The sequence below is a fragment of the Fundulus heteroclitus genome, chromosome 5 (genome assembly GCF_011125445.2).
Source record: "Fundulus heteroclitus isolate FHET01 chromosome 5, MU-UCD_Fhet_4.1, whole genome shotgun sequence".
Lineage (NCBI taxonomy): Eukaryota > Metazoa > Chordata > Actinopteri > Cyprinodontiformes > Fundulidae > Fundulus > Fundulus heteroclitus.
The window spans coordinates 40,704,323-40,727,062 of NC_046365.1; the positions used below are offsets into that span (position 1 = coordinate 40,704,323).

At 42.3% G+C, this 22,740-nt stretch overlaps 2 protein-coding genes across 3 annotated transcripts in view; one reads left to right on the top strand and one right to left on the bottom strand.

The window, feature by feature from the left end:
- col17a1a (collagen, type XVII, alpha 1a) overlaps positions 1–373 on the top strand; it is a 24,345-nt gene extending 23,972 nt beyond the window's left edge. For both annotated transcript variants that reach the window (XM_021310723.2, XM_021310725.2), the window contains exon 54: positions 48–373. In XM_021310723.2, coding sequence (XP_021166398.2) covers positions 48–94 — 47 coding nt within the window. In that variant the 3' untranslated portion in view covers positions 95–373. The remainder of the gene's footprint in view (positions 1–47) is intronic.
- The window catches only part of LOC105917813 (serine/threonine-protein kinase 10-like), a 27,835-nt gene continuing 5,360 nt past the window's right edge, over positions 266–22,740 (bottom strand). The window contains 17 exon segments of the mRNA XM_036137603.1: positions 266–1,356; positions 2,361–2,474; positions 2,544–2,669; positions 2,747–2,938; positions 3,044–3,168; positions 3,576–3,705; positions 6,034–6,213; positions 8,917–9,040; positions 9,155–9,285; positions 9,355–10,023; positions 10,025–10,063; positions 11,220–11,351; positions 13,225–13,306; positions 13,708–13,902; positions 15,086–15,158; positions 17,818–17,967; positions 18,214–18,262. Coding sequence (XP_035993496.1) covers positions 1,210–1,356; positions 2,361–2,474; positions 2,544–2,669; positions 2,747–2,938; positions 3,044–3,168; positions 3,576–3,705; positions 6,034–6,213; positions 8,917–9,040; positions 9,155–9,285; positions 9,355–10,023; positions 10,025–10,063; positions 11,220–11,351; positions 13,225–13,306; positions 13,708–13,902; positions 15,086–15,158; positions 17,818–17,967; positions 18,214–18,262 — 2,658 coding nt within the window. The 3' untranslated portion in view covers positions 266–1,209.

The window sequence follows — 22,740 nt, forward strand, 5'->3', positions numbered from 1 at the left end:
CCTGGGAAATATTTCAGCTGTTAACCGAACTTCCTGTTGCGTTTCAGGAGATTTCTCGCTGACAACGAGGAGGAGGAGGAGCGCTGGAGTCTGAGCTCTAAGGGATCGGATGTTTCTCCCATTTCGCCGCTGACTTTTCCTCTGGGTTGTGTGGCGGCTTGTCTTGTTGTGTACTGAGGGATATTTGTGGTGTTGATGTTTTCATTCTGGGCATTTTATTCAGGATATTTTGTTTTAAATGTATGTGTGACATCACAGGAGAAAGTTTTGCCTGAGAGGAAATATTTTATTTACAGCAAAATGAAAAAATCAACATTATACAAGAGTTTCTAAAAACTATACACGTATTTAAAAAATGAATGAATGATTTTGATATGTTTGTTTCTGTCTGAATTCAGGAAGCTGAGCAGTTTTTTTGTATAAATAGTTACTGAAAATATTTTTCTAAAAAAAAAAAAAAAAAATGGTGCACAGCACTCTTGTTATATTTATTTAACAACTCAGAACAGCCAATCAAGAAAAGAAAACAAACCGAGATGAACCAATCAGCAGTCAGAAAGGCCTAAACCAGTCAGGTCCAATTTGTTGCATCAGAGGAAAAGAGAATAAAAAGATTTTTGTGTTTTAGTTGGTTTGAATACAGACATAAAACATCTGCTGAATAAAAACCTTCAAAGTGTCTGATTTCTTAAAGGCGCAGTAACAGATTTACAATCCATCTGAATTATTAAGGCTAACAGCTATGAGTGGAAACAGGCCTAGTTCCGATTTTCAGGAAACAAAACACGACATCAGAAGATAAAAATACTCAAATGTTCCTTCATTTTCCAGAGAAAATCTGGAAACTAAACTGAACCCGAAGGCCTTCTGAAGAGGAAAAACTGGATTCATGTCACACAGGAGATTAAAGTATCGGAGCCCAAACCGGACCACGAAATCTAAAAACTACATGAAAATACGCTGAACAGGAGTGTTTCTGGTCAGAAATACCTTCTGTGTTGGAATCACTTAGAAAATATGCGACTGATTCATGTTTGACCATAAAAAGAGAAAAGTGCAAACATCTCCAAGATGCTGCAGGGATCCAAAGGTGGGAAACATCCGGTTCTTCAGGCACTGGATTCTTCATGAACCGGACGGACCGGCGTGGCGTCAGGGGCAACGTTTCAAACCGTCTGAACCTGACGTTCCCCTGTTGGCCAGGCTGGCTTAGAACCCGGTAGAATGGACGGTGGGGATCGGGTAGAACTTGGAGATTCGGCTCTGGGTGGACGGGTTAAGGCACTCGGACTCGCCGCTCATCTTGAAGAACACTTCCTGTTCCTGCAGCTTCCTGGCGAACTCGTCCTCCAGCGCCTGTGAAACAAGCATAAAGACTGATGAGTGGGTCTGGTTACCAGTGTGAAGGTAGACCAAGGTTTTAAAAAAAACGCTCAGTTTTCTGTCTCAGTTGGTCCCAGTTTGAAATGGTTCTAATGAGAAACCACAGAAAGTGTCGGCGTGCCCAGATTTCTCAGGCTAACTAAAGGAAACTAAAGGACCACTGACATCACTCATACTAATGTAGCCGACTGCACTTCATCTTTTAAAAACTACAAAGCTACTAAATTTAGTCCATATCTCAACAGTTTGACTTTGAAAGTTCAAAACAGCGACTTTTGTTGCCCTCTGTGCAGCTTTCTGTAATCTGCTGAATAATAATAATAACTCTCCTTCACAGGATGGACAGACCGAATACGACAGAAAATGATTTCCTTATAAAAACATGTTTAACACCTCACTGGTCACATGGTGGCAAATAGCTAACCATGATTTTTTCCCCCAGTGACAACCTCCAAAATAACGAGTGTCATTTCAGGGTGACTGTGGCTTGATGGCATGTCGATGTGCCCCTGGGCAAGGCACTTAACCCCAAGTTGCCTACTGAGCTGCGTGTCGGTGTATAAATGTGTGCGTGTTAGTGAGAGCGACTGGGTGGTCAGCATGAAAAAGTGCTATATAAGTTCAGTCCATTTATCTCCTTTGGCCACAGATAGCATATTTATACCACTATTGCCTGTTGGGGCATATTCTACACGTACCAAGCATCATCTTAAAAACCCTTTGCTGCCATCTAGTGGTCAGATTTGTCCTTAATTATGTCTAATTCTGCTACTTTGGTTACTAAATACCTACATTCATATTTTTGTATGCACTACATGTAAAACAGCAATCTTGACATCCTAAAAGAAAGTTTTTTTTTTTTTAAACTATAAATAACTTTAGGCAGAAACATGCTTTCAGTGCGATCCGGTAGGGCTTAGATATGTTGCCTTCACTGATCAGAAAAGGATCGGATGACAGCTCTGCAGACGGCTCACCTTCTTCCTGGGTCTGAGTTTCTCCCTCCACTCCTTCAGCTCCACGCTGTGCTCCTCATCCAGCTCCTTCAGCTTCTGGGTCTCATGTTCGATGAGCAGGTGGCACTTTTCGTTCTGAAACACAAACATCTCTTTAGCTAATTTTGTGGCGAAAACAGAATTTTAACACGTTTAAAGGCGGACCTGCAGCTGCTGCAGCTCTCGGATGTTGGCGTCGCACTGCAGCTGCAGGTCTCTCATTTGGTTCTCGTGTTTCTGGTGCTGGTGGAGACGCTCGTTCTTCTGCCTCTTCTCCTCCTGGGCAGCAAACTGGGAACACAAACGCAGAAATCAGCCGTGCTCGCCTTGCCTTGCAGGACGTCTCCTACCTGAGGACAGCATCTCACCTGCTTGACCTTCTCCCGCTCCTGCTCGGGGGTGATGACGGCCGCCGTGATGCGGAGGCTCTTTTTAAACATGGCCATGCGCGTCTTGGCCTCGCTGCGCTGAATCTTGGGCAGCCGGCCTCTCTCCTGCGTTTGTTTGTTCTTCAGCTCCTCGATGAGACGCTGGTTGTAGCGCTGCATCTGCTCCATCTCCTGGAAGCACCAGAGACCAGCCGGTGTTTGTTATTGGTTAAAAGCAGCAGACGAAGCTCAGCCTGAACGATGGGCTGCTCTTCAGCTCCAGGGATGTGACTTTACCTTCTCGTGTCTCTTCAGCAGCTGGTGTCTTTGCATGAAGTACTGATCCTTGAGCTGCTGCTTAAACAGCTGGTGTTTCTCCTGCAGGTGGCGCTCCTCCAGCTCCCACATGGCAGCCTCTCGTGCTGTGGAGACAAGAGGAGAACATGAACATAGAGAACATTTCACACAGAGACTTTAAGGAGCCATTTTCAAATGAAGCTGCTTTCTAGAGCCAACATCAATCATAGTCAATGATATTTCAGTGTTAGACCTCTGAACCTTCATTTCTCAAATAAAAGCTGCTTAGAAGCTCAAACCCTCATTTCTTAGAAATGTTTCTACAGATTCTGACTCATTAAGAGTTTAATTAGAACACGGCGACGTCACACGTTAACAGGCTGCAGCTCATTTACCTCTCAGAGCTGCTTTCTACTGGTTAGAGGCATCTTTGATTGGATCTTTATGCGCATGTATTAAACTGTGCTCTCCCAGCCCAGTAGAACCCAGTAGAACCCAGTAGAACCCGTCTGACACGAGGAAACAGGTTTACCTCTGAGGAGCTGCTGCTTGTGGTTGAGGCAGTCTCTCTCAATGGTGGCCAGCTCGTGTTTGTGCTGCTGGATTATTTTCTTCAGCGCGCTGTCCAGGTCCTGCTGCTGCTTCTGGAGAAACTCTTGTTCCTGCAGGCAGAAGCAGAGACGCTCTTTAGCTAACGGTGAGTTTCCTGTGACATTCTGGGGAGCCTAAACAGGCCAGAGAGATCATTTCTGCACCAACGTCCTGCCAGAGAAATAATCAAGAATCTTAATGGACACTATGTGTTACCATTATATAATAATAATAATAATAATAATAATAATAATAATAATAATAATAATGAGACGTCAGCTCAGAATCCACCCAGATTACACGTAACACACAGACACAACAAGACAATGTCCCTGCCCCCCAACGAACTCTGTTATTTGCACCAACAACCCTTCCCGTGAAGCTTAGAGCGTGCAAATAGTCCCCACAATCGGCTGTATAGCATGAAACATACCTGGGAGGCTGAATGGGGTAAATTAGGATAAACACCAACCCGGAAAGTTCTCGTCTGCGGCCCGTTATGCTGAAAGTTGTAAAAACTACGCCTAAATTAGACGTTGAGCGTAACGGTGCTACGTGCTACGCTACGTGCTACGCTAACAGTACGACACGGATGTTTCAGAGCAACATAAAGCTCAGTGCATCAGAGAAGACAACAGAGCTGTAAGCTAACGCTAGCTGCTGTTAGCTTCACAGAGTTCTGTCTCGGTTTGTTTCCTTCCAGCTGCACCATGAATTCAGACTGAAACAGTGAAACAACATAAACATGTTCAGTCTTTGTTGTCTATAAGTTCATGTTTCAATTAATTTGTGGTACAGGAGCAGGATAGTTTTTATAAGCCTACAGCGCCCTCTTGTGGTTATAGATGGTAATGTTTACTGGTTCATGCTGGTTAATTTGATGTACCGTTTAAATTAATATACAAGTGGCAGGATCGTTCGGTACTGAGTCTATCAGATGAACGCTCCATCGTCTGATCGACTCGTGCACAAAGTAAAACACCGTGCAGCGAATGATCAGGACAGTAAGTAGGCCAGAGTCTGAGAGGTGAGACAAATGTGTTGGTTTCAGGCTCACAGCCAAGCTTCTGTCAGCTTAAGAGCGGCTTGAGCTGATAAACCAGACACCTGGCATTAATGACCCATTCACCTGTCGGCCATGCTATTCTAGGCTCGGCTGACCGTAACGCGCCCAGATGGCTCAGACTCACAGCAAAGCAGCCAGAGATGGAAAATCAGCACCAGGAGCACCAAGAGAGAGGCGGTGTCCAGAAAGCTTCGTCTTTTCTTATATTATAGCTATTCAAGCGTAATCTGTATCAGCAGGCATCGTCCACAAAACTCTGATCAGTGCTTCTCTGTCCAAGTAAAGGCCAAAGATTCGATGTGATGAGGAATCACACCCACAGAGGTTCACGTCCACGCTGAGTGGGAGCGGCGCACAGCGAGGACAGCCTGGAGGACTGAAGGAGCCTCTGACTGTGGATCACACTCCGTCCTCCTCCCACACGCTCAGGCGCTAAGAGCTCTGGCTGTTCTTAGCGATGCTGCCGTCAGTAAAGAGCTCCAGACATCGGGACTGTGACTATACGCTCAGATTTTACAGGATAAACGTGTTCCAGTGTCAGAGCGTTGGACAGAAAGTCCACAGCAAACCAGGACCTGTTAGGTCATTTGGTGGGCCCTGGATAATGTCCTCTTTAGTACGGTTTAGGGCTGAACAATTATACGCATTTTTAATATAATCGTGATTTAAAAAAACGCAATTTCCAAATTGCAGAGTCTGCAATTTTTGGCTATGTAACAATTAGGGAATTAGACACGTCCATTAGGTGTTGGTAAAATGTTTAAAGTGGGTTTGCCTCCACATGGAAGGGAAGACAGTTGCAGCAGTTAGATAATCTAATTGTATTACTTGTTTTAGAGTTTATATAATCATACATAGATTTAAGTACTGGTCAATCAGTTTAATACATAGACTTGCTTGTTGGTTGCACTTTATGTTCAACAAGGATTGATGTCCAATTAAATTAAAAGCTGTTCTCTTTAATAATATTCTGATCAATAGAAACATTAAAAGTTCATATTTAAAATAGTCCTTGTTTACAAACATCTTTATCTAGAGGCCATTTTTGTTGCTTGTGGTTAATGCAGAGAAAAGTCAAAATTGCAATTTTGGTTGAAATATATTGTAGGCAGAACGCAATCATTTCTGCTCTGAGTTTAGATGCTGTGAGTGTTTTAGCAACTAATCCACATGGCGAGGAAACAAATTGATTTGTTGTTTGTATATATTTTAAAACACGTGATAAATTAAACTGGGGGAAAAAAAATTGCATTAAATCGCAATATTAAGAAAAAAAAAAAAAATCGCAATTAGATTATTTTCCAAAAGCAGGCGGTGGGAAGCTGAGGCTCACCTCTTTCTTGTGGTTCTTCAGCACGTTCTGGTACTTGGACAGCTCTTTGTCCTGCTCAGCTTTGATGCGCTTGGCCTCGTCTCGGAGGCGGTTGGTGTGCTCCTGCTCCAGCCTCTCGATGGTCTGCTTCTGCTGCCGCTCCAGGTTCTCCACCTCCTGGTCGTACTGACGCTTCTTGCTCTGCCAGACACAAACCGGCGCATCAGTCAGTCGAGTGAAAGCCGTTTTATTAAATCTCCTGATAATGTCTCAGTTTTTTCCCCTCTGCAACGTTCGTTTGCATCAGTGGTTCTGAACACAATTAAAAAAGCAAACGTGCATAAAAGACATTCTTGGGAAAACTCTGCTTTCACCAAACGTCTCCAGATTTCATCTCTTGGTTAAATCATCCCTGAAAATTCTGATTTATTTCCATTTTTAAACCCGTTTGAATTAGAACCATAAACAATGCTGCTGCTGATGTGTTAAATTATTATTATTATTCACATCTTCATCACTTCTATATTCTTATGCGCCGTATATTGAATGGTGGTCGTTCTGAGAAACATTAAGATGGATTATCTTATTGATAAGGACGGTCTAAGAATGTATTAATGGACTGTTTATCATCTGAATCAAATGATTCTGGCTGAATCTTAAAGGGCAGCCAAAGCTTTAAAGCCAAATTTACTGCTCTCTAATTCAGATAAACACCTAAAAAGTAAACCTTAAACTGTCTTAAAGTCACTTTAAACTAGAAACACAGACCTATAAACCGTTATCAACCTTCGCTGCAGTAACCAAACAAATTTGATCATTTTAGTCTTAAAAGCAAATTTTGGTAATTTGAACCAAAATCAAGTCAAAAGTTTCTTTAAACCAAAGTCATAAAACACTCCATGGTGATGTTTTTTTTCTTTACACGCTCAACAATAGACTAAACATGCACAATTTTAATTAAATAGTCAGGTTGTTTCTTTATAGGAAAAGCAGAAATTGTATAAATTATTTTAGATCCAAAATTGCCTAATGGTGCTTTTAACAAATGTTGTCAGATTGCTAAATTTAGACCAGCGCAGGAGCCGCAGCCTTATTAGATTTGGACAAACATTGAACGGTAAAGCGTTAATAATTTACTTTTATGAGTCAAATGGTGAACGGTCTGTCCTGAATATCGGCTCAACAGACATTTATTGGCAACAACAAAACACTTCAGTGAGTTGATATGACGATCGTGGTTATAAGAGGTTACTTTCCTAACATACGTCTGTAATAATAATAGAATAATAATAGAAATTAAGCTTCTGGGACGTCTTCAGTTCCCCATTTTCTAAACACAGGGAACCAGTTCCCTGTGTTTTCTTAAGTTAGGGAACCAGCTCCCTGTGTTTTTTTTAAGTTAGGGAACCAGCTCCCTGTGTTTTTTTAAGTTAGGGAACCAGCTCCCTGTGTTTTATAAGTTAGGGAACCAGTTCCCCACTTTTTATGAACAGAGGGAACCAGTTCCCTGTGTTTCCTTAAGTTAGGGAACCAGCTCACCGTGTTTTTTGAAGTTAGGGAACCGGTTCCTTGTGTTTTATAAGTTAGGGAACCAGTTCCCTGTGTTTTTTTAAGTTAGGGAACCAGTTCCTTGTGTTTTTTTAAGTTAGGGAACCAGTTCCTTGTGTTTTTTAAGTTAGGGAACCGGTTCCCTGTGTTTTTTAAGTTAGGGAACCAGTTCCCTGTGTTTTTTTAAGTAAGGGAACCAGTTCCTTGTGTTTTTTAAGTTAGGGAACCGGTTCCCTGTGTTTTTTAAGTTAGGGAACCGGTTCCCCATGTTTTATGAGCAGAGGGAACCAGTTCCCCACGTTTTATGAACAGAGGGAACCAGTTCCCTGTGTTTTTTAAGTTAGGGAACCGGTTCCCCATGTTTTATGAGCAGAGGGAACCAGTTCCCCACGTTTTATGAACAGAGGGAACCAGTTCCCTGTGTTTTTTAAGTTAGGGAACCAGTTGCTTGTGTTTTATAAGTTAGGGAACCGGTTCCCCATGTTTTATGAACAGAGGGAACCAGTTCCCTGTGTTTTTTAAGTTAGGGAACCAGTTTCTTTGTGTTTTATAAGTTAGGGAACCAGTTCCCTGTGTTTTTTTAAGTTAGGGAACCAGTTCCCTGTGTTTTTTTAAGTTAGGGAACCAGTTCCTTGTGTTTTTTAAGTTAGGGAACCGGTTCCCTGTGTTTTTTAAGTTAGGGAACCGGTTCCCCGTGTTTTTTAAGTTAGGGAACCGGTTCCCCATGTTTTATGAGCAGAGGGAACCAGTTCCCCACGTTTTATGAACAGAGGGAACCAGTTCCCTGTGTTTTTTAAGTTAGGGAACCAGTTCCTTGTGTTTTATAAGTTAGGGAACCAGTTCCCTGTGTTTTTTTAAGTTAGGGAACCAGTTCCTTGTGTTTTTTAAGTTAGGGAACCGGTTCCCCATGTTTTATGAGCAGAGGGAACCAGTTCCCTGTGTTTTTTAAGTTAGGGAACCAGTTGCTTGTGTTTTATAAGTTAGGGAACCGGTTCCCCATGTTTTATGAGCAGAGGGAACCAGTTCCCCACGTTTTATGAACAGAGGGAACCAGTTCCCTGTGTTTTTTAAGTTAGGGAACCGGTTCCCCATGTTTTATGAGCAGAGGGAACCAGTTCCCCACGTTTTATGAACAGAGGGAACCAGTTCCCTGTGTTTTTTTTAAGTTAGGGAACCAGTTGCTTGTGTTTTATAAGTTAGGGAACCAGTTGCTTGTGTTTTTTAAGTTAGGGAACCAGTTGCTTGTGTTTTTTAAGTTAGGGAACCAGTTCCCTGTGTTTTATGAGCAGAGGGAATGAATACGTGGCTGAAACGTTGTGAAGGGCAAATAAAAGATGTCCGGGTAGGAGAACTCACGGTGGTCTCCTGCTCAAAGCGCCTGTAGATCTGCTCCTTCTGCTGCTGCAGCTTGTTGCTGAGCTGCTGCTGGGCTCTCTGCTCCTCCTTCTGCAGCAGACGCAGCTCCCTCAGCTCCTGCCGCCTGGGGGGGGGGGGGGGGGGACCATGGCGTATTAAGGTCAGGGAAACATACAGCTGAACTCGTTCTCATTATTTTCATCAGTGTTGTTTGAGCTAAAGGAAATGATGTAAGCACCTGAGGAACCTCATCTCCTCGTTCTTGGTGTCGTTATCGGTGATGATCTTTGACGTTGTTACGCTAACTTCCACACCATCCACGATGAATTTACGAGTTTTCTTCAGCGTCTTCTTCTGCCGCTTGGATTCCTGGGAAAAGCAGAGGCGGCTTTAGAAGGAGCGGGTCTCATTGAGAGAAGGCGTGGTTCTGAGTCTTACCTGTATAGAAACAGAACCAGGCTCCTTTGTTTTGGACAGGAAGCTTGAAATAGACAGATTCAGGTCTACGCTGCTGTTATCTGCCGTCGAGCCCCTTCCTGAATCAGAATCTCTCTCTTTCTCGTCTTTGGCTTTATCCGGCACCTTCTTCTCCTCCTCGGCGTCCATGCGGTCTTTCTCTGCAGGCTGCTCTCCGTTCTCCTCTTTCAGGACTTCTTTCTCCGACTCTGGCAGCGTTAGCGTCACTTTGAGGTGTTTGTATGGGTCTTCCTCCTCTTCCTCTGCTGGAGTTTGAGCTTCTCCAGCAACAGGCGTGTCGTCCTCTGGAGGAGGAGGAACCTCAGCAGTGTCCACTTCCTTCTCATCCTCCACGTCTATCTCCAACTGCTGCAGCTCCTTAGACGGTGAGTCTGGCTCCGTCTCTGACTCTGGGGAAGTGACGTCAGACGCTGCCTCTGGAGCGTTCTCCTCTGATGGTTTCTGTTCAGGTTCTTCTTCTTTAACTGGAGCGTTTGGAGCTTCCTCTGTTTGCTCCTCTGCAGCAGGATCCTCTGCTTCCATCACTTGGTCGGGAACAGGAAGCTCGGCTGGGGAAGGAACCGGCAGGATGGGTTCCATCTTCTCAGGGACGGCTTCCAAGGGGGACAGAGGGATCTTCTCATCCTCAGAAGCTGGCGACGCTGACGTCAGATGGAGCGCGCTTGTGGCCCTGGAGGAAATATGGAGAAGTTAGTGTTGCTGGATTTGATCAGTTCATGGTTCTGATCATGGATGTAACATTTTTTCCAATGAAACATGTTTAAATATAAACGGCGTGTCAATAGAAAGCAAAGTGTAAACATTGACAACTTGAAGATTCAAAAGATGATCCTGAAAAAGACTAAAACGCCGACTGCTGCTCATGTTTGAGGATTTATGGTGACAGAATCAGGAAAATGTGACATAGATTGGTTGTTGTTATGGTTTCTGCTGCAGAAAGTAATAACAGTAACAAAGTAGGTCTCTAGGTCGTACTTTCTGTTTGGTATAAAATCAGTGCTGGTGCGGACGGATCTTAAAAAAATGAACCTCAAGTCACCAGAAATCTATGAAGTAGGTCATCTTTGCAAGTTATTATTTAGACCATTTCTCCTTCTTAAAAAAGGAAAGATTTAAATGCTTAGTTTGCTGTATTCAAACAGCTGAACCGTCACGTCCCTGTTTTACTGAAAAGGAGGCAGCTGGGTTGTTTGACGTGACGTAGTCATGATGTGACGTCATGTTACAGTTACTGTGGGTTTAACAGAGTCTCTGCAGGCTTTATGATAAAGAATGTCACGAGTAAAAGGAGCCCAGTCAGTGAACAGGAAGCATGTTGATACTGAAACAGAGCTGCACTAATTAGTTTAAAAGCATTAAGTATTACTTTCTGTTAGGCAGCAGTCCCACTTCCTGCATCTGCTTGGCGTTTAATGACGAGACCAGTAGAGTTTTATTTTCCATCCAGTAGACATCTTGTGTGTTTGTGTGGCCCATAAATGATGATCTTATCTTCCTACTAATATGATCTCCATCTGGGTTCTCTTTGAATTCTTGCATGATTTTAGCTTCTCTTTTAAAAGTGGGCAGCACCTTCAGGATGTGCAACAGATCCACATGCATTATTTGTACTAATCTATATTTCTCTGCCATCAGATTGAGAATTAAGTCTCAACAGCTTCTAAAATCTTGAAAAACAACAGTTCTTCTGGTCACAATAGACATTTAACCTTTTTTTTTTAAACTGCTAAAAATACCTGGTGCCCTATGACTGAAAACAAAATCCTAGGAATAAAGAATAAAATCCCCTGTAAATTGGACATGGACTCATACAAACATCTACTGACCAGATGTGGCTCCGTTTCTTCCTCCTCCTCTTCCTCTTTGTGCTCTTCGATCTCCTCGGTGACCTCAGCCTTTGCCTCAGCGATCAGCTCCCTCAGCGGCCGGCTGTCAGTCACGGTTGAGACAAACGAATGCTGCAAACAGAACAGTAGATGCTAAATGGCCAGCACTATGTTAGAAAACAAGAACAGGGGCTGAAGCTGATGGCAGATATTTCACTGGTAGGTCAAAAAATAATCCGTGCACGTTGATTAAAAACTTGACTGGAGATGGGAGACCTGAGAAGAGCTCCTCAGCTAGAATGATCTCAAACGCTTGAAAACTGAAACCTAAACCGGCCATGGAAGAAAACAGAAAACCACCATTTGACCGGATGGAGGAAGAGCTGAAACGGCAAAAACTCGGCCAATGATCAGCTCCAGGAGAGGCAAAGAAGATCTACAGGTATCTGTGAGCACTGTAACCATGAGAAGACCCCGATGTGAAGCTGAGCTATTAGCAAGAAACACCAACAAACTCCCCCTGGTACAGATTTACAAGATGAGAAGAGATTCATTTGCTGAAGAACACAATAATCAGAATAAGACAAATGAAGTGAACCTTTATGGACTGAGGAAAGCAAGATTGTTCTGACCGGGTCTACAACCCCAAACACAGAATTTAAGCCAGAATTAAATTCTGTGGGAATGTCCTCATACTGCAGAGCAGGGCCCATTTATGGCGACCATCCATCCATCCATCCATCCATCCATCCATCCATCCATCCATCCATCCATCCATCCACTTCTGGATGTCTTAAGTTGTTGGGGTTAATTTTTCAAGGCTGCTGAAGAGAGGAACCCAATCTGGAACCACAGCTTTCTAAATGTTGGTTCAGCTTCATCCTTTCTTCCTCCCCCTGATCTAACCTGGAGCTATAAGTATAAGTAACTTGTTCCTACTGCAGAGTACGCATTAGAATATAAAACTCATTAAAAACATGCAGAATTATTACAGATATATGAAAATGTTTTTATATTGTTAATCAACTCCAGACCGGTTTACTTCTGCAAAAGAAGAACTGAATGAATAGAGTCACACAGGCTCTGATATAGATGGGTTTGGTTCTGGGCCTTAGATGATCTTAATGTAATCTTTTAACTTCTACATGAACACATGGAATGATCTATCCTTTATTGGGTCATTTAACAAATAATAAACTTGATCTCTTTAAATCCTTGGATTAGGGAGCAGGTGCCGTGCTTTCAAAAGCATCTTAGACGACTTTATTTGTTTATCTATGTGAATGGAAATAAAAGCCGTTCTAAGCATTTTAAGGCTTTACTCAATTTGACGTTTAAAAGGTCGTTGAGGATTAATAAGCAGCAGAGACTTGACACCTCACTGTCAACTAATCCCAGCTCGAGATGCAAACTGCTCAAAGTTTAAGACTCTTTGATAACAGCTCAAACACACATTATGCAAGCTGGACGTTCAAAGCTGCTTTCTGGCTGCTCTGTCGTCTCATCAGAGTAAAAACATTTACATCTATCAGCGACTTAAAGTTCCCAGAAACACTCACCTTCTTTGGTTTAGAGACCTGCTGGATATATTCTATCGCCGGCCTGATAATGTGAAGCTTCTTGGATATCAGAACCTTCATGGGTGGCAGACCACTGTTTTGTATTTTTAGGCCCATGGAGTCTCTGTCGGTGCTGCGCTGCAATATTCCCGGTGTGAGTCAGAAGGCGTCCGCCTGGCCTGCCCGTCCGCCCAGTGAGCGAATGAGCGGCTGCCACTCGGCCGAGCGCCTTAAGCCCGACGGAAAAAGAAAAGCCTGCTCTGCTGACGTCAGCTCAGACACAGAGGGATGAGTGTCGGCCTGCTGGGACCGACGGCTCAGCCGCGCACAGCCCAGGCAAACGCATGTGGCTCTGCTCTGATGGCAGGTGGTGCACCGGGGGGAGGATGGGCTACCTGGTTTAGAAGCAGCCAGGTGTTGGGGATAAACACACATCCAGAAGGTACCTGAAGAAGCTGTGCTGCGGTCCATCTGCTGTCCAGGTTCTTGTCCAGGCAGCGCTTCAGGAAATCGCTGAACTCAGGAGACCTGGAAATCCAAAGATAAGGTCAGTCAGGCGCTCAGCTGTCAGACACCAGATCCTTTTCTACCTTCCAACACTGCAAAAACAGAACTAAAAATAAGTAACATTTTCTAGAAATTAGTGTATTTGTCCTTGATTCGAGCAGGTAAATAAGATGATCTGCCAAAGGAAAGAGTAATTTTACCACTAAAATAAGATAATTAGATATACTGCACTTGAAATAAGTTGATGGAGACGTGTTTTTCCTATTTTAAGTGCAAAAATCTTATTCAACTGGCAGATTATCTTATTTACTTACTCAAATGAAGTACAAATACACTCATTTCAAGAAAATTTCAGCTTATTTTTAGTTCTTTTTTTGCAGTGAAGTCAAGCAGGAAGATGGCAGCGCCGGGCCGGGACTCACCAACGAGACGGCTGCATCAGGGTGGGCGGCTCGGCCTTGGCTATCTTCAGCAGGACCCTCATGGGGTTCATCTCGTGGTTCGGAGGTTCTACCTGAGCCAGCTCGATCAGGGTGACGCCGAGGGACCAGATGTCAGCCTTGTAGTCGTATGGACGGTCCTTGGACGTCTCGCACATCACCACCTCAGGAGCCATCCTGACGGTGCGTTGACACCAAATTCAGTTTAAATGGGAACTTTTTCAGATTTTGTCCTGTTACCAACAAACTTCAACACATTGTCAGAGTTTAAAGTGACAGACCAACGCAAAGCAGCGCACAACAGAGAAGTGGCAAACAAATGGCTTTCAACATTTTATATGAGTGCAAATCTGAAAAGTGTGGCGTGCTTTTTTTATTGAGCCCCATTGACCTGACACCACTAAATAAAACACATTGCAGGTAATCTTTTTTTTGACGTCGTCTCACTAGTAAACAGCGTCTCCAGTGTGTCCTTTAGTCCCAGTTAACAGTTCAGTTCAGCTAAACTGCAGAGAAGCTGACAGACCGGATATGGAGAGCCATGAGAGACGCAGCGGAGAGACCCACGGTGAGTCTGGAGGAGCAGCAGAGACCCTCCGCTCAGGTGGGAGACTCCTCACATCTGGCACTTACAGAGAAGAGGCCGTGAGAAGTCGACACGGCGAACATGTGGAAGAAGGTGCTCGGTCAGATTTAACCGAACTTTTTGTCTTTTTTTAGAAAACTAAGCAGAGCATCCTCACTGTGAAACATGGAGGAAGCATCACACTGTGGGGATGCCTCTGCAGGGAAAATGAAGCTGCTCAGAGTTGATGGACCTAAAAACAAGGCAAGACTGGAAGGAAACCTGATGGAGGCAGCAGAAAAACCTGCAGCCTTCACAGAAAACCAGCCACTCTGTCAAAGAAGCTGACCACAGAAATGCCTGCGCTTTAAATCTGAAGCTGTTACTGTTTTAATGTCTTATTATTGCTGTAACCATAACTCCTGCATTTTAATCGTTATATTACACCCACCACGTGTTTTCTTGGTGCTTTTGTTCTGGCGATGTGTCCTGCTGCCTTTCAGGAACAGCAGGACACGAAGGCGGACTTAGTCTCAAAGGATTTTATCTGGCTGAATAAAGATTTTATGAAAATTAAAACTAGAACAGGACAAAGGATCGAGGGCTGACCACACTTCTCACATCTACGTTACCAGCTAATGTGAAAACCTTACGTCCTTTTCCCTCCTCATTATTATGCCTGACTCTGTGTTGGTCGAGCATATAAGAGCCTAATAAAACAGAGATTTATGCTTTATGCTCTGGATTTTCTGGGAAGTGAACGTTTTCCAACAGTACAGATGTTCCTCCACTCACCAGTAAGGCGTTCCAATGAAAGAATCTCTCCGCTGCAGCGTTTTGGTGTTTTTGGCCGACACGCCAAAATCAGCTGATTGAAGAAAAAACACAGAGAGCAGTCAGAACGGCCGAGCCCGAATCAGGAGACTTTCTGGATCTGCATCATTGCTTCGGCTCGTGTGAAAGCAACAGTCTGGTGTTCCTGCAGGCAGAAACCCAGACGCCTCTGTCTGTGTCACATCGCTGGACAAAATGGCCGCTGTATTACGCCACCGTGACTCACACGCCACTGAATAAGAGCCACAGTGTCCCCCTTCACTTTATATTAAAGCTCTTTTATTAGTAAATGGTACAATGGTTGAGGACCACTTTAGTCTACAATAAAACATCCATGTGCTTCTGTAGTTTCAGTCTCCACACTTAAAAAAGTTATTATTAAATTAAAAAAACGTTGCTGGAGGATAAACCGTGTATTTGACGTTTAAAACATTCCCACAATGCTAAAAACAACTCTGCTCTTCTGTTTGTTATTTTCCTCCGGTCAGTTTTCACTGACTGTGTGGGACAAAACGTATAAAAATGGAAACCTTTGGGGTTCATGATGAAACTGTGGATCGTGTTCAGCGGATCGGAAAGGTTTACAGGTTGAGAGATGTAGAAATGAGACCAGGATTGTTTCTTTTAAAATTATCTTTCTCCGTCTTTAATGTGGCAGGACATCCTGTAAAGCTCACCTGGAAATCTAAATCTTATTTTTTAGGGGGAATATTAGGATAAATAAGATGCCAGGACCTACCGCCTGCTGATTTAGGAACACTATTCAGGCTTATTGGGCAGCCGTCTGTCAGCATTTCTATGCCAACCGACTAACATTTAGTCACTCTGCATTAGTTGATTCCCCAGCTGGATGCTGACTAAGCAGCTTCCAAAACTTTACTGCTATCTTTAATTCCCTTAAATTCCCCAGAGGTTCGTGTTTTAAATTCAGTATTTACCATCGACCATTAGTGGCAGAAATAAAGATGAGAAAATAAACGGCACCGATTCTTTCACCGGTTTCTGGATCTTTCCGTTCAAAGAACAAGCTTTCTTCTAATTGGTCAGCATGCATGAAGTGAACCACCATGAAGGCGTCACATGAGCTTATTAAGCGTCTTAAACAACCACAGCTAAAATAATAAGGGTTAAAAAGCACTGTTTATGATCTACATGGCTGTGACACCCCAGCACAGGTTTTACTGTTAGATTATTACTAAACAATGGAGTTTTAACGTTTGTGTGTGTTTTTAACTTGAAATAAAACCGGCCAGCAGTTCTTCACCTTTTAATCTAAAATGTGGAACCATTGGTAAATATTTCACCTTTTAATCCAAAATGTGGAATCATTGGTAAATATTTCACCTTTTAATCTAAAATGTGGAATCATTGGTAAATATTTCACCTTTTAATCTAAAATGTGGAATCATTGGTAAATATTTCACATTTAATCTAAAATGTGGAATCATTGGTAAATATTTCACCTTTTAATCTAAAATGTGGAATCATTGGTAAATATTTCACCTTTTAATCTAAAATGTGGAATCATTGGTAAATATTTCACCTTTTAATCTAAAATGTGGAATCATTGGTAAATATTTCACCTTTTAATCTAAAATGTGGAATCATTGGTAAATATTTCACCTTTTAATCTAAAATGTGGAATCATTGGTAAATATTTCACCTTTTAATCTAAAATGTGGAATCATTGGTAAATATTTCACCTTTTAATCTAAAATGTGGAATCATTGGTAAATATTTCACCTTTTAATCTAAAATGTGGAATCATTGGTAAATATTTCACCTTTTAATCTAAAATGTGGAATCATTGGTAAATATTTCACCTTTTAATCTAAAATGTGGAATCATTGGTAAATATTTCACCTTTTAATCCAAAATGTGGAATCATTGGTAAATATTTCACCTTTTAATCTAAAATGTGGAATCATTGGTAAATATTTCACCTTTTAATCTAAAATGTGGAATCATTGGTAAATATTTCACTTTTTAATCTAAAATGTGGAATCATTGGTAAATATTTCACCTATTAATCTAAAATGTGGAATCATTGATAAATATTTCACCTTTTAATCTAAAATGTGGAATCATTGGTAAATATTTCACCTTTTAATCTAAAATGTGGAATCATTGGTAAATATTTCACCTTTTAATCTAAAATGTGGAATCATTGGTAAATATTTCACCTTTTAATCTAATATGTGGAATCATTGGTAAATATTTCACCTTTTAATCTAAAATGTGGAATCATTGGTAAATATTTCATCTTTTAATCTAAAATGTGGAATCATTGGTAAATATTTCACTTTTTAATCTAAAATGTGGAATCATTGGTAAATATTTCACCTTTTAATCTAAAATGTGGAATCATTGGTAAATATTTCACCTTTTAATCTAAAATGTGGAATCATTGGTAAATATTTTACCTTTTAATCTAAAATGTGGAATCATTGGAAAATATTTCACCTTTTAATGTAAAATGTGGAATCATTGGTAAATATTCCAACGTTTAATCTAAAATGTGGAATCATTGGTAAATATTTCACTTTTTAATCTAAAATGTGGAATCATTGGAAAATATTTCACCTTTTAATCTAAAATGTGGAATCATTGGTAAATATTTGCAGTATGTGTTGCCTGAGGTGAGGTTAGATCAGCGCATTGGGACATCGTGGCGCCGCTAACAGCTTCCTCACCCAGCTTCACGTCGCCGTTCAGAGTGAACAGGATGTTGCCGGCCTTCAGGTCTCTGTGGATGATTTTGTTTTCGTGGAGGTAGACGAGGGCCTGCAGGGTCTGCTTACACACCACCCGGATCTGAGGCTCTGTCAGCGGCCGCTCCAGTTCTGCGAGGGAGAGCGAAGGTTCACAGAAATATGAGCTTTAAATTACTGCAGCACGGCGCCCTAATGCCGCCTAATTCTAGGTGGTAAAATGGCTTTGACCGCCGTTAGCGTCCTGCAGAAAGCGAGGAGGAGCAGAACTGATGTGTGGGTGGTCTGCTGCTGCCTTTTGATGACGCTAGCTGGTCCTTTTTCAGCGTCTCTGCTGGTTGGAGCTGCTGGCGATAAAAAGTGGAACGGCTGACTCACCGAGCATGACGGCGTCCACGGCTCCTCCTGCACAGAACTCGATGAGGATCTGCCAGAGAGAAGGAGAAGCAAACAGGACCAGCTTTATTTTCCAAACGTGCTGCACATGCTTTGCTTCAAGTAAAATGTAGAAAGTCACAAACAAGCTTTTATTCTGCATGCATGGCGTCCAGGAACAGCTTTAGGCTCAGATTCTCTGAGTTTCTCAGACATAAAAGATTAGATTTGACTATTATGTAAGTTCAGTAGGTATGGAAAGAAGACAATGCATTGATGATTTGTTATAACTTTAAATGGGATTCTTTTAATTTAAATGATTTAACTATAAAGTGGACCTGTCCGTCAGTCTGTTCTTCAGACAGATTTCGTTTTTACAGCTTTGAAGGTGAAAACAGCTTCAGTCCTGAGAAGTTATCAGACCTGAGGACGGCTGGACCTTCTGCTCTGCAGCAGCTTTCTTAAAATCCACACAGGTCAGCTTATCAGAAGCTATTTATCATGTAGAAGGGTTTCCCGCGTGGCGACGACCCTCCTGGACGTTCAGGCTGCTGGTCCGGGAGCCGAGTCCATGGTTCGTAACAGAACCACAGAACCAACCAGGTATGTTTGCTATACTCAGCCACAGTTTTTTGTTTTCTTCCAAACCTGGACTCCTGCAGTGTCACAAAACCTTCAAACCTTTTTGTTTTGTTTTGCTTAGACCAACTCTGAGGAGCCTCCAGAAAACCAAAGTTTGTACCAGAACTGAAAACCAGCCCGTCGCTGAGAGACATTGGCAATAAATCTTATATTCTTTCAGTCAAATCCTTCATTATTAGAAAGAAATTGGTTAAAGTAATGATTAAATTATGTATAGTGAAGCAAACCTGCGTGTTTTCAGAGTAGCTGTGGAATCTGCTCTGAAACGTTCTGGACGAGCAGCAGCTTTGGTCATAAACCAGCTGAACCATGGACCCTGTTCTTCTGAGAACATCATGGTGTCAACATGGTGGGAAGGGTTTCCCACAACAGCCCCCCCCCCCCCCCCCCCCGTCCTCATTCAGCAAAGAGGATTAGAGTATCTGTGAAGGAGCGCCTTGTGTGCCGTTGCTGAGCCTCGTCCTCCTCCGTCTGCTGCCGACCGTCAGCTTGGCAAATATTGCTGAGTTTACCAAATATTGAGTTTTACTGTGTGAATAAAGCTGAAATAAAGCTGCACTTCTGCAAATTCTGAAACCACCGAGAAACCTTTTGTGGTTTAAACATTCAGCCGAAGGTTTCATCCTGATTTTAGGACAAAAAACGGGTCAAACTCCTAGAAACAAGGAAAGCTGCAGAGAGCAACAGTGAAAACGGCTTCAGGGGAATTCCTGAGCTTTTCAGGACGGCTCCTCTTCCAACGACAAAGGAACCGCGGAGCAGCGCTGGCCGCTCCACACGCACACGGTTCTAGTGTTTCTCTGCAGGCGAGCTGTTGTTTTAGAGGCTCAGCCGGCGCACAATGGCTCCACACAGAGGAACCAGAGGCCAGGGCCGCGGCTTCCTCCCCCACTTCTTTATCTGTTACATTTACAACCGCTGGATTCTGACCCATTGGTGTGACACAAAGGGGGCGGATGTTGTGGTCCTTTCACCTGAAATGTTTGGGCTATGTGGGGGGGAAACGCAGCCCATCACCTGTGGGACTCCCCTGGGGGCTTTAGGAGAATGACGCCTTTCACCAGGAGCAGGAAACGCGTCTCCTCTTTGCATGAGCAGGTGTGACAGCAGCCAGGAGAGAAATCTGCCTCCGTCAGACTGAGCTCTTTGTTCGCAGGACAATGAAGACGGGAGGGGCAGCGGGCGCCACACGGTGCAGTGAAATTAAACACTCAGCTGATCATCAGCTTCATGTCCAGAATATCTTTTCACGTGTTGCTGTGCTGCTGACTCACAGGAGCTGCAGTGTGACTCCGGCTGCTCCATCGACCCCACTCACAATATTAACATGATCAGATAAAGAAAGCGGTGGATAGAGCTGAACAATTAATCGCATTTTCAATATAATCGCGATTTAAAAAAAACGCAATTTCCATATCGCAGAGTCTGCAATTTTTGGATATGTAACAATCAGGGAATTAGACGCGTCTATTAGCTGTTGGTAAAATGTTTAAAGTGGGTTTGCCTCCACATGGAAGGGAAGACAGTTGCAGCAGTGAGATAATCTAATTTTATTACTTGTTTTAGAGTTTATATAATCATACATAGCATTAAGTACTGGTCAATCAGTTTAATACATAGACTTGCTTGTTGGTTGCACTTTATGTTCAACGAGGATTGATGTCCAAATCAACTAAAAGCTGTTCTCTTGAATATTATTCTGATTAATAGAAACATTAAAAGTTCTTGTTTTAAATAGTCCTTGTTTACAAACGTCTTTATTTAGAGGCCATATTTATTTTGTTGCTTGTGGTTAATGCAGAGAAAAGTCAAAATTGCAATTTTGGTTGAAATATATCGTAGAAAGAACGCAATCATTTCTGCTCTGAGTTTAGATGCTGTGAGTGTTTTAGCAACTAATCTGCACAGCGAGGAAACAAATTGATTTGTTGTTTGTATATGTTTAAAAAGACATGATAAATTTAACTGTGGAGAAAAAAAAAAAAAAAAAAAAAAAAAATCGCATTAAATCGCAATATATATATATAAAAAAAAAAAAAACGCAATTAGATTATTTTCCAAAATCGTTCAGCCCTAGCGGTGGATCAGTGGGCCGGACGGCGCCGTCTGACTCTGCTACGTTGGTTAGCCTGGCAGGCCGTACGTTTATTCAGAAAACAAATGCTGCAGCTGCGTCTGAAACGCTGAACCGAGATCAAAACGTGAGTGAGAGAGAAACAAAGGTCTAATGTGTGGGGCGGACAGATTATAAACCCATGATGATTAACAGCTCTTAAGGCGGCTTGTTCCCACCGCTCATGTGAACTTTCACCACATTTTCCCCACAATGCGACAGCAAGAGAGGAGTTTAGCAACAATTTCCCACCGGCTGCCGGATGCTGAGCGTTAAAGACGTGGATCCTGGGTGAATAACGCAGAAATTGTGCAACAAAAGTAAAAAAAAAAAAAAAAAAGTTTCAGAAAGAGGCTCGGGTAAAAACCAGCCTGTTAAAACTGTCAGCGTTTCACTTTTGGAGACGGAGATGATTTGATGCTGATGTGCTAAAAAGAGTTAGTATATTTTTTGTAATTTTTTTTTATAAATATACGACTTAATTCTTATAATATTATGAAATTTAAAGCCGTGGTGTTTTCAGCTTCATTAGCTTCTAACGCCTTTAGAAGTTAAAGGAGGGGACAGACTGGCTTCCCTACATGTAAGCCCACCCAGCCATGCAGAACGTTACCTGCTTCAGAACTGGACACCTGGGAAGCCTATTTTGACGGGGAAGCTCAGACCGATGAGCGTTTTATGTCTGTGAAGCTAATATTTACACTGATAGCGTTAGCCTCTACTGTCTGACAGGTTTACTGTTTCACACAATACAGGAGGTTAACTGGGACCATTAAAAGTTGCTCTGTAGCATTAGCTTGTAGCGTAGCACAGCTAGCGTCTAGCATTTTGTTTTTTTTCTGTCCGTCTGCCTCGTGGGGGAAAATACGTGTGAACAATGCTGTGTTTGCCTCGTCGGCTAAAGAGGGTTTCGTGTTTGTTCCCTGGATGCAGTTTTCATGTTACGAGTTTTTAACTTCCAGGAGATCCTCGTCGTTTTGGCAGACCTCCGCTGCGACGCGCGTTTATGTGGAGGCAGAAATTACAGAATGTGGTGGAAATAACAGAAATAAAATTATTTAGTTTGTATCATGAAAGGACAATGTACATATCTGCTTTGTGTAGGAATTTATAGTTTTTTTCCCCTTTTAACGGCTGGTTGCACTGGTGCAACCTCAGATATTTATTAGTCACAACATTGAGAAATTAGGTTACATGTCGCCCTGTAGATCTCAGAAATTAGAGACATCTGGTGGAGATAATTAACTCATCGGTCTAATTAAACTTTAAAACTTTTTTCTTTTCCCAAAATATACCAAAAAGTCAGGTACAACATTTTTTAAATAGAGTTTAAACCAAATACTAACTAAAACTGACTTTATTATCTGCCTCAACAACAAGCAAGTTAAATCATAAAATTAGAAGAACGTGTTTGTTCTCTCTGTTATGATAGTATAAACAATATGCGACTTTCTTGCATTTGCAGACATCAATCACTGCAATGGGGTGTAATTTAGAAAACCTTCAGCGTACGCCGAAATGTGCTGCAGAACCCTGAAATTTCTGGGTTCTGCTTTTGCGTGAACCTCAAACTTGGGTTTTAAACAATCTATTTGGATTTGTTGTAGGTTTGTGTGCAGTTATTAACGGTAATTATAGAACTAGAAAAACGTCATTCCACCATGAGCATGTTGAAGAGAAAATAATCCTTGCAGTTTCAGCAGAGACTGGAAATGTTCCTTTCACTGGGAAACTGCGCGATGTTCGCCGGTATAAACAGTCTACGTGTAATTTTC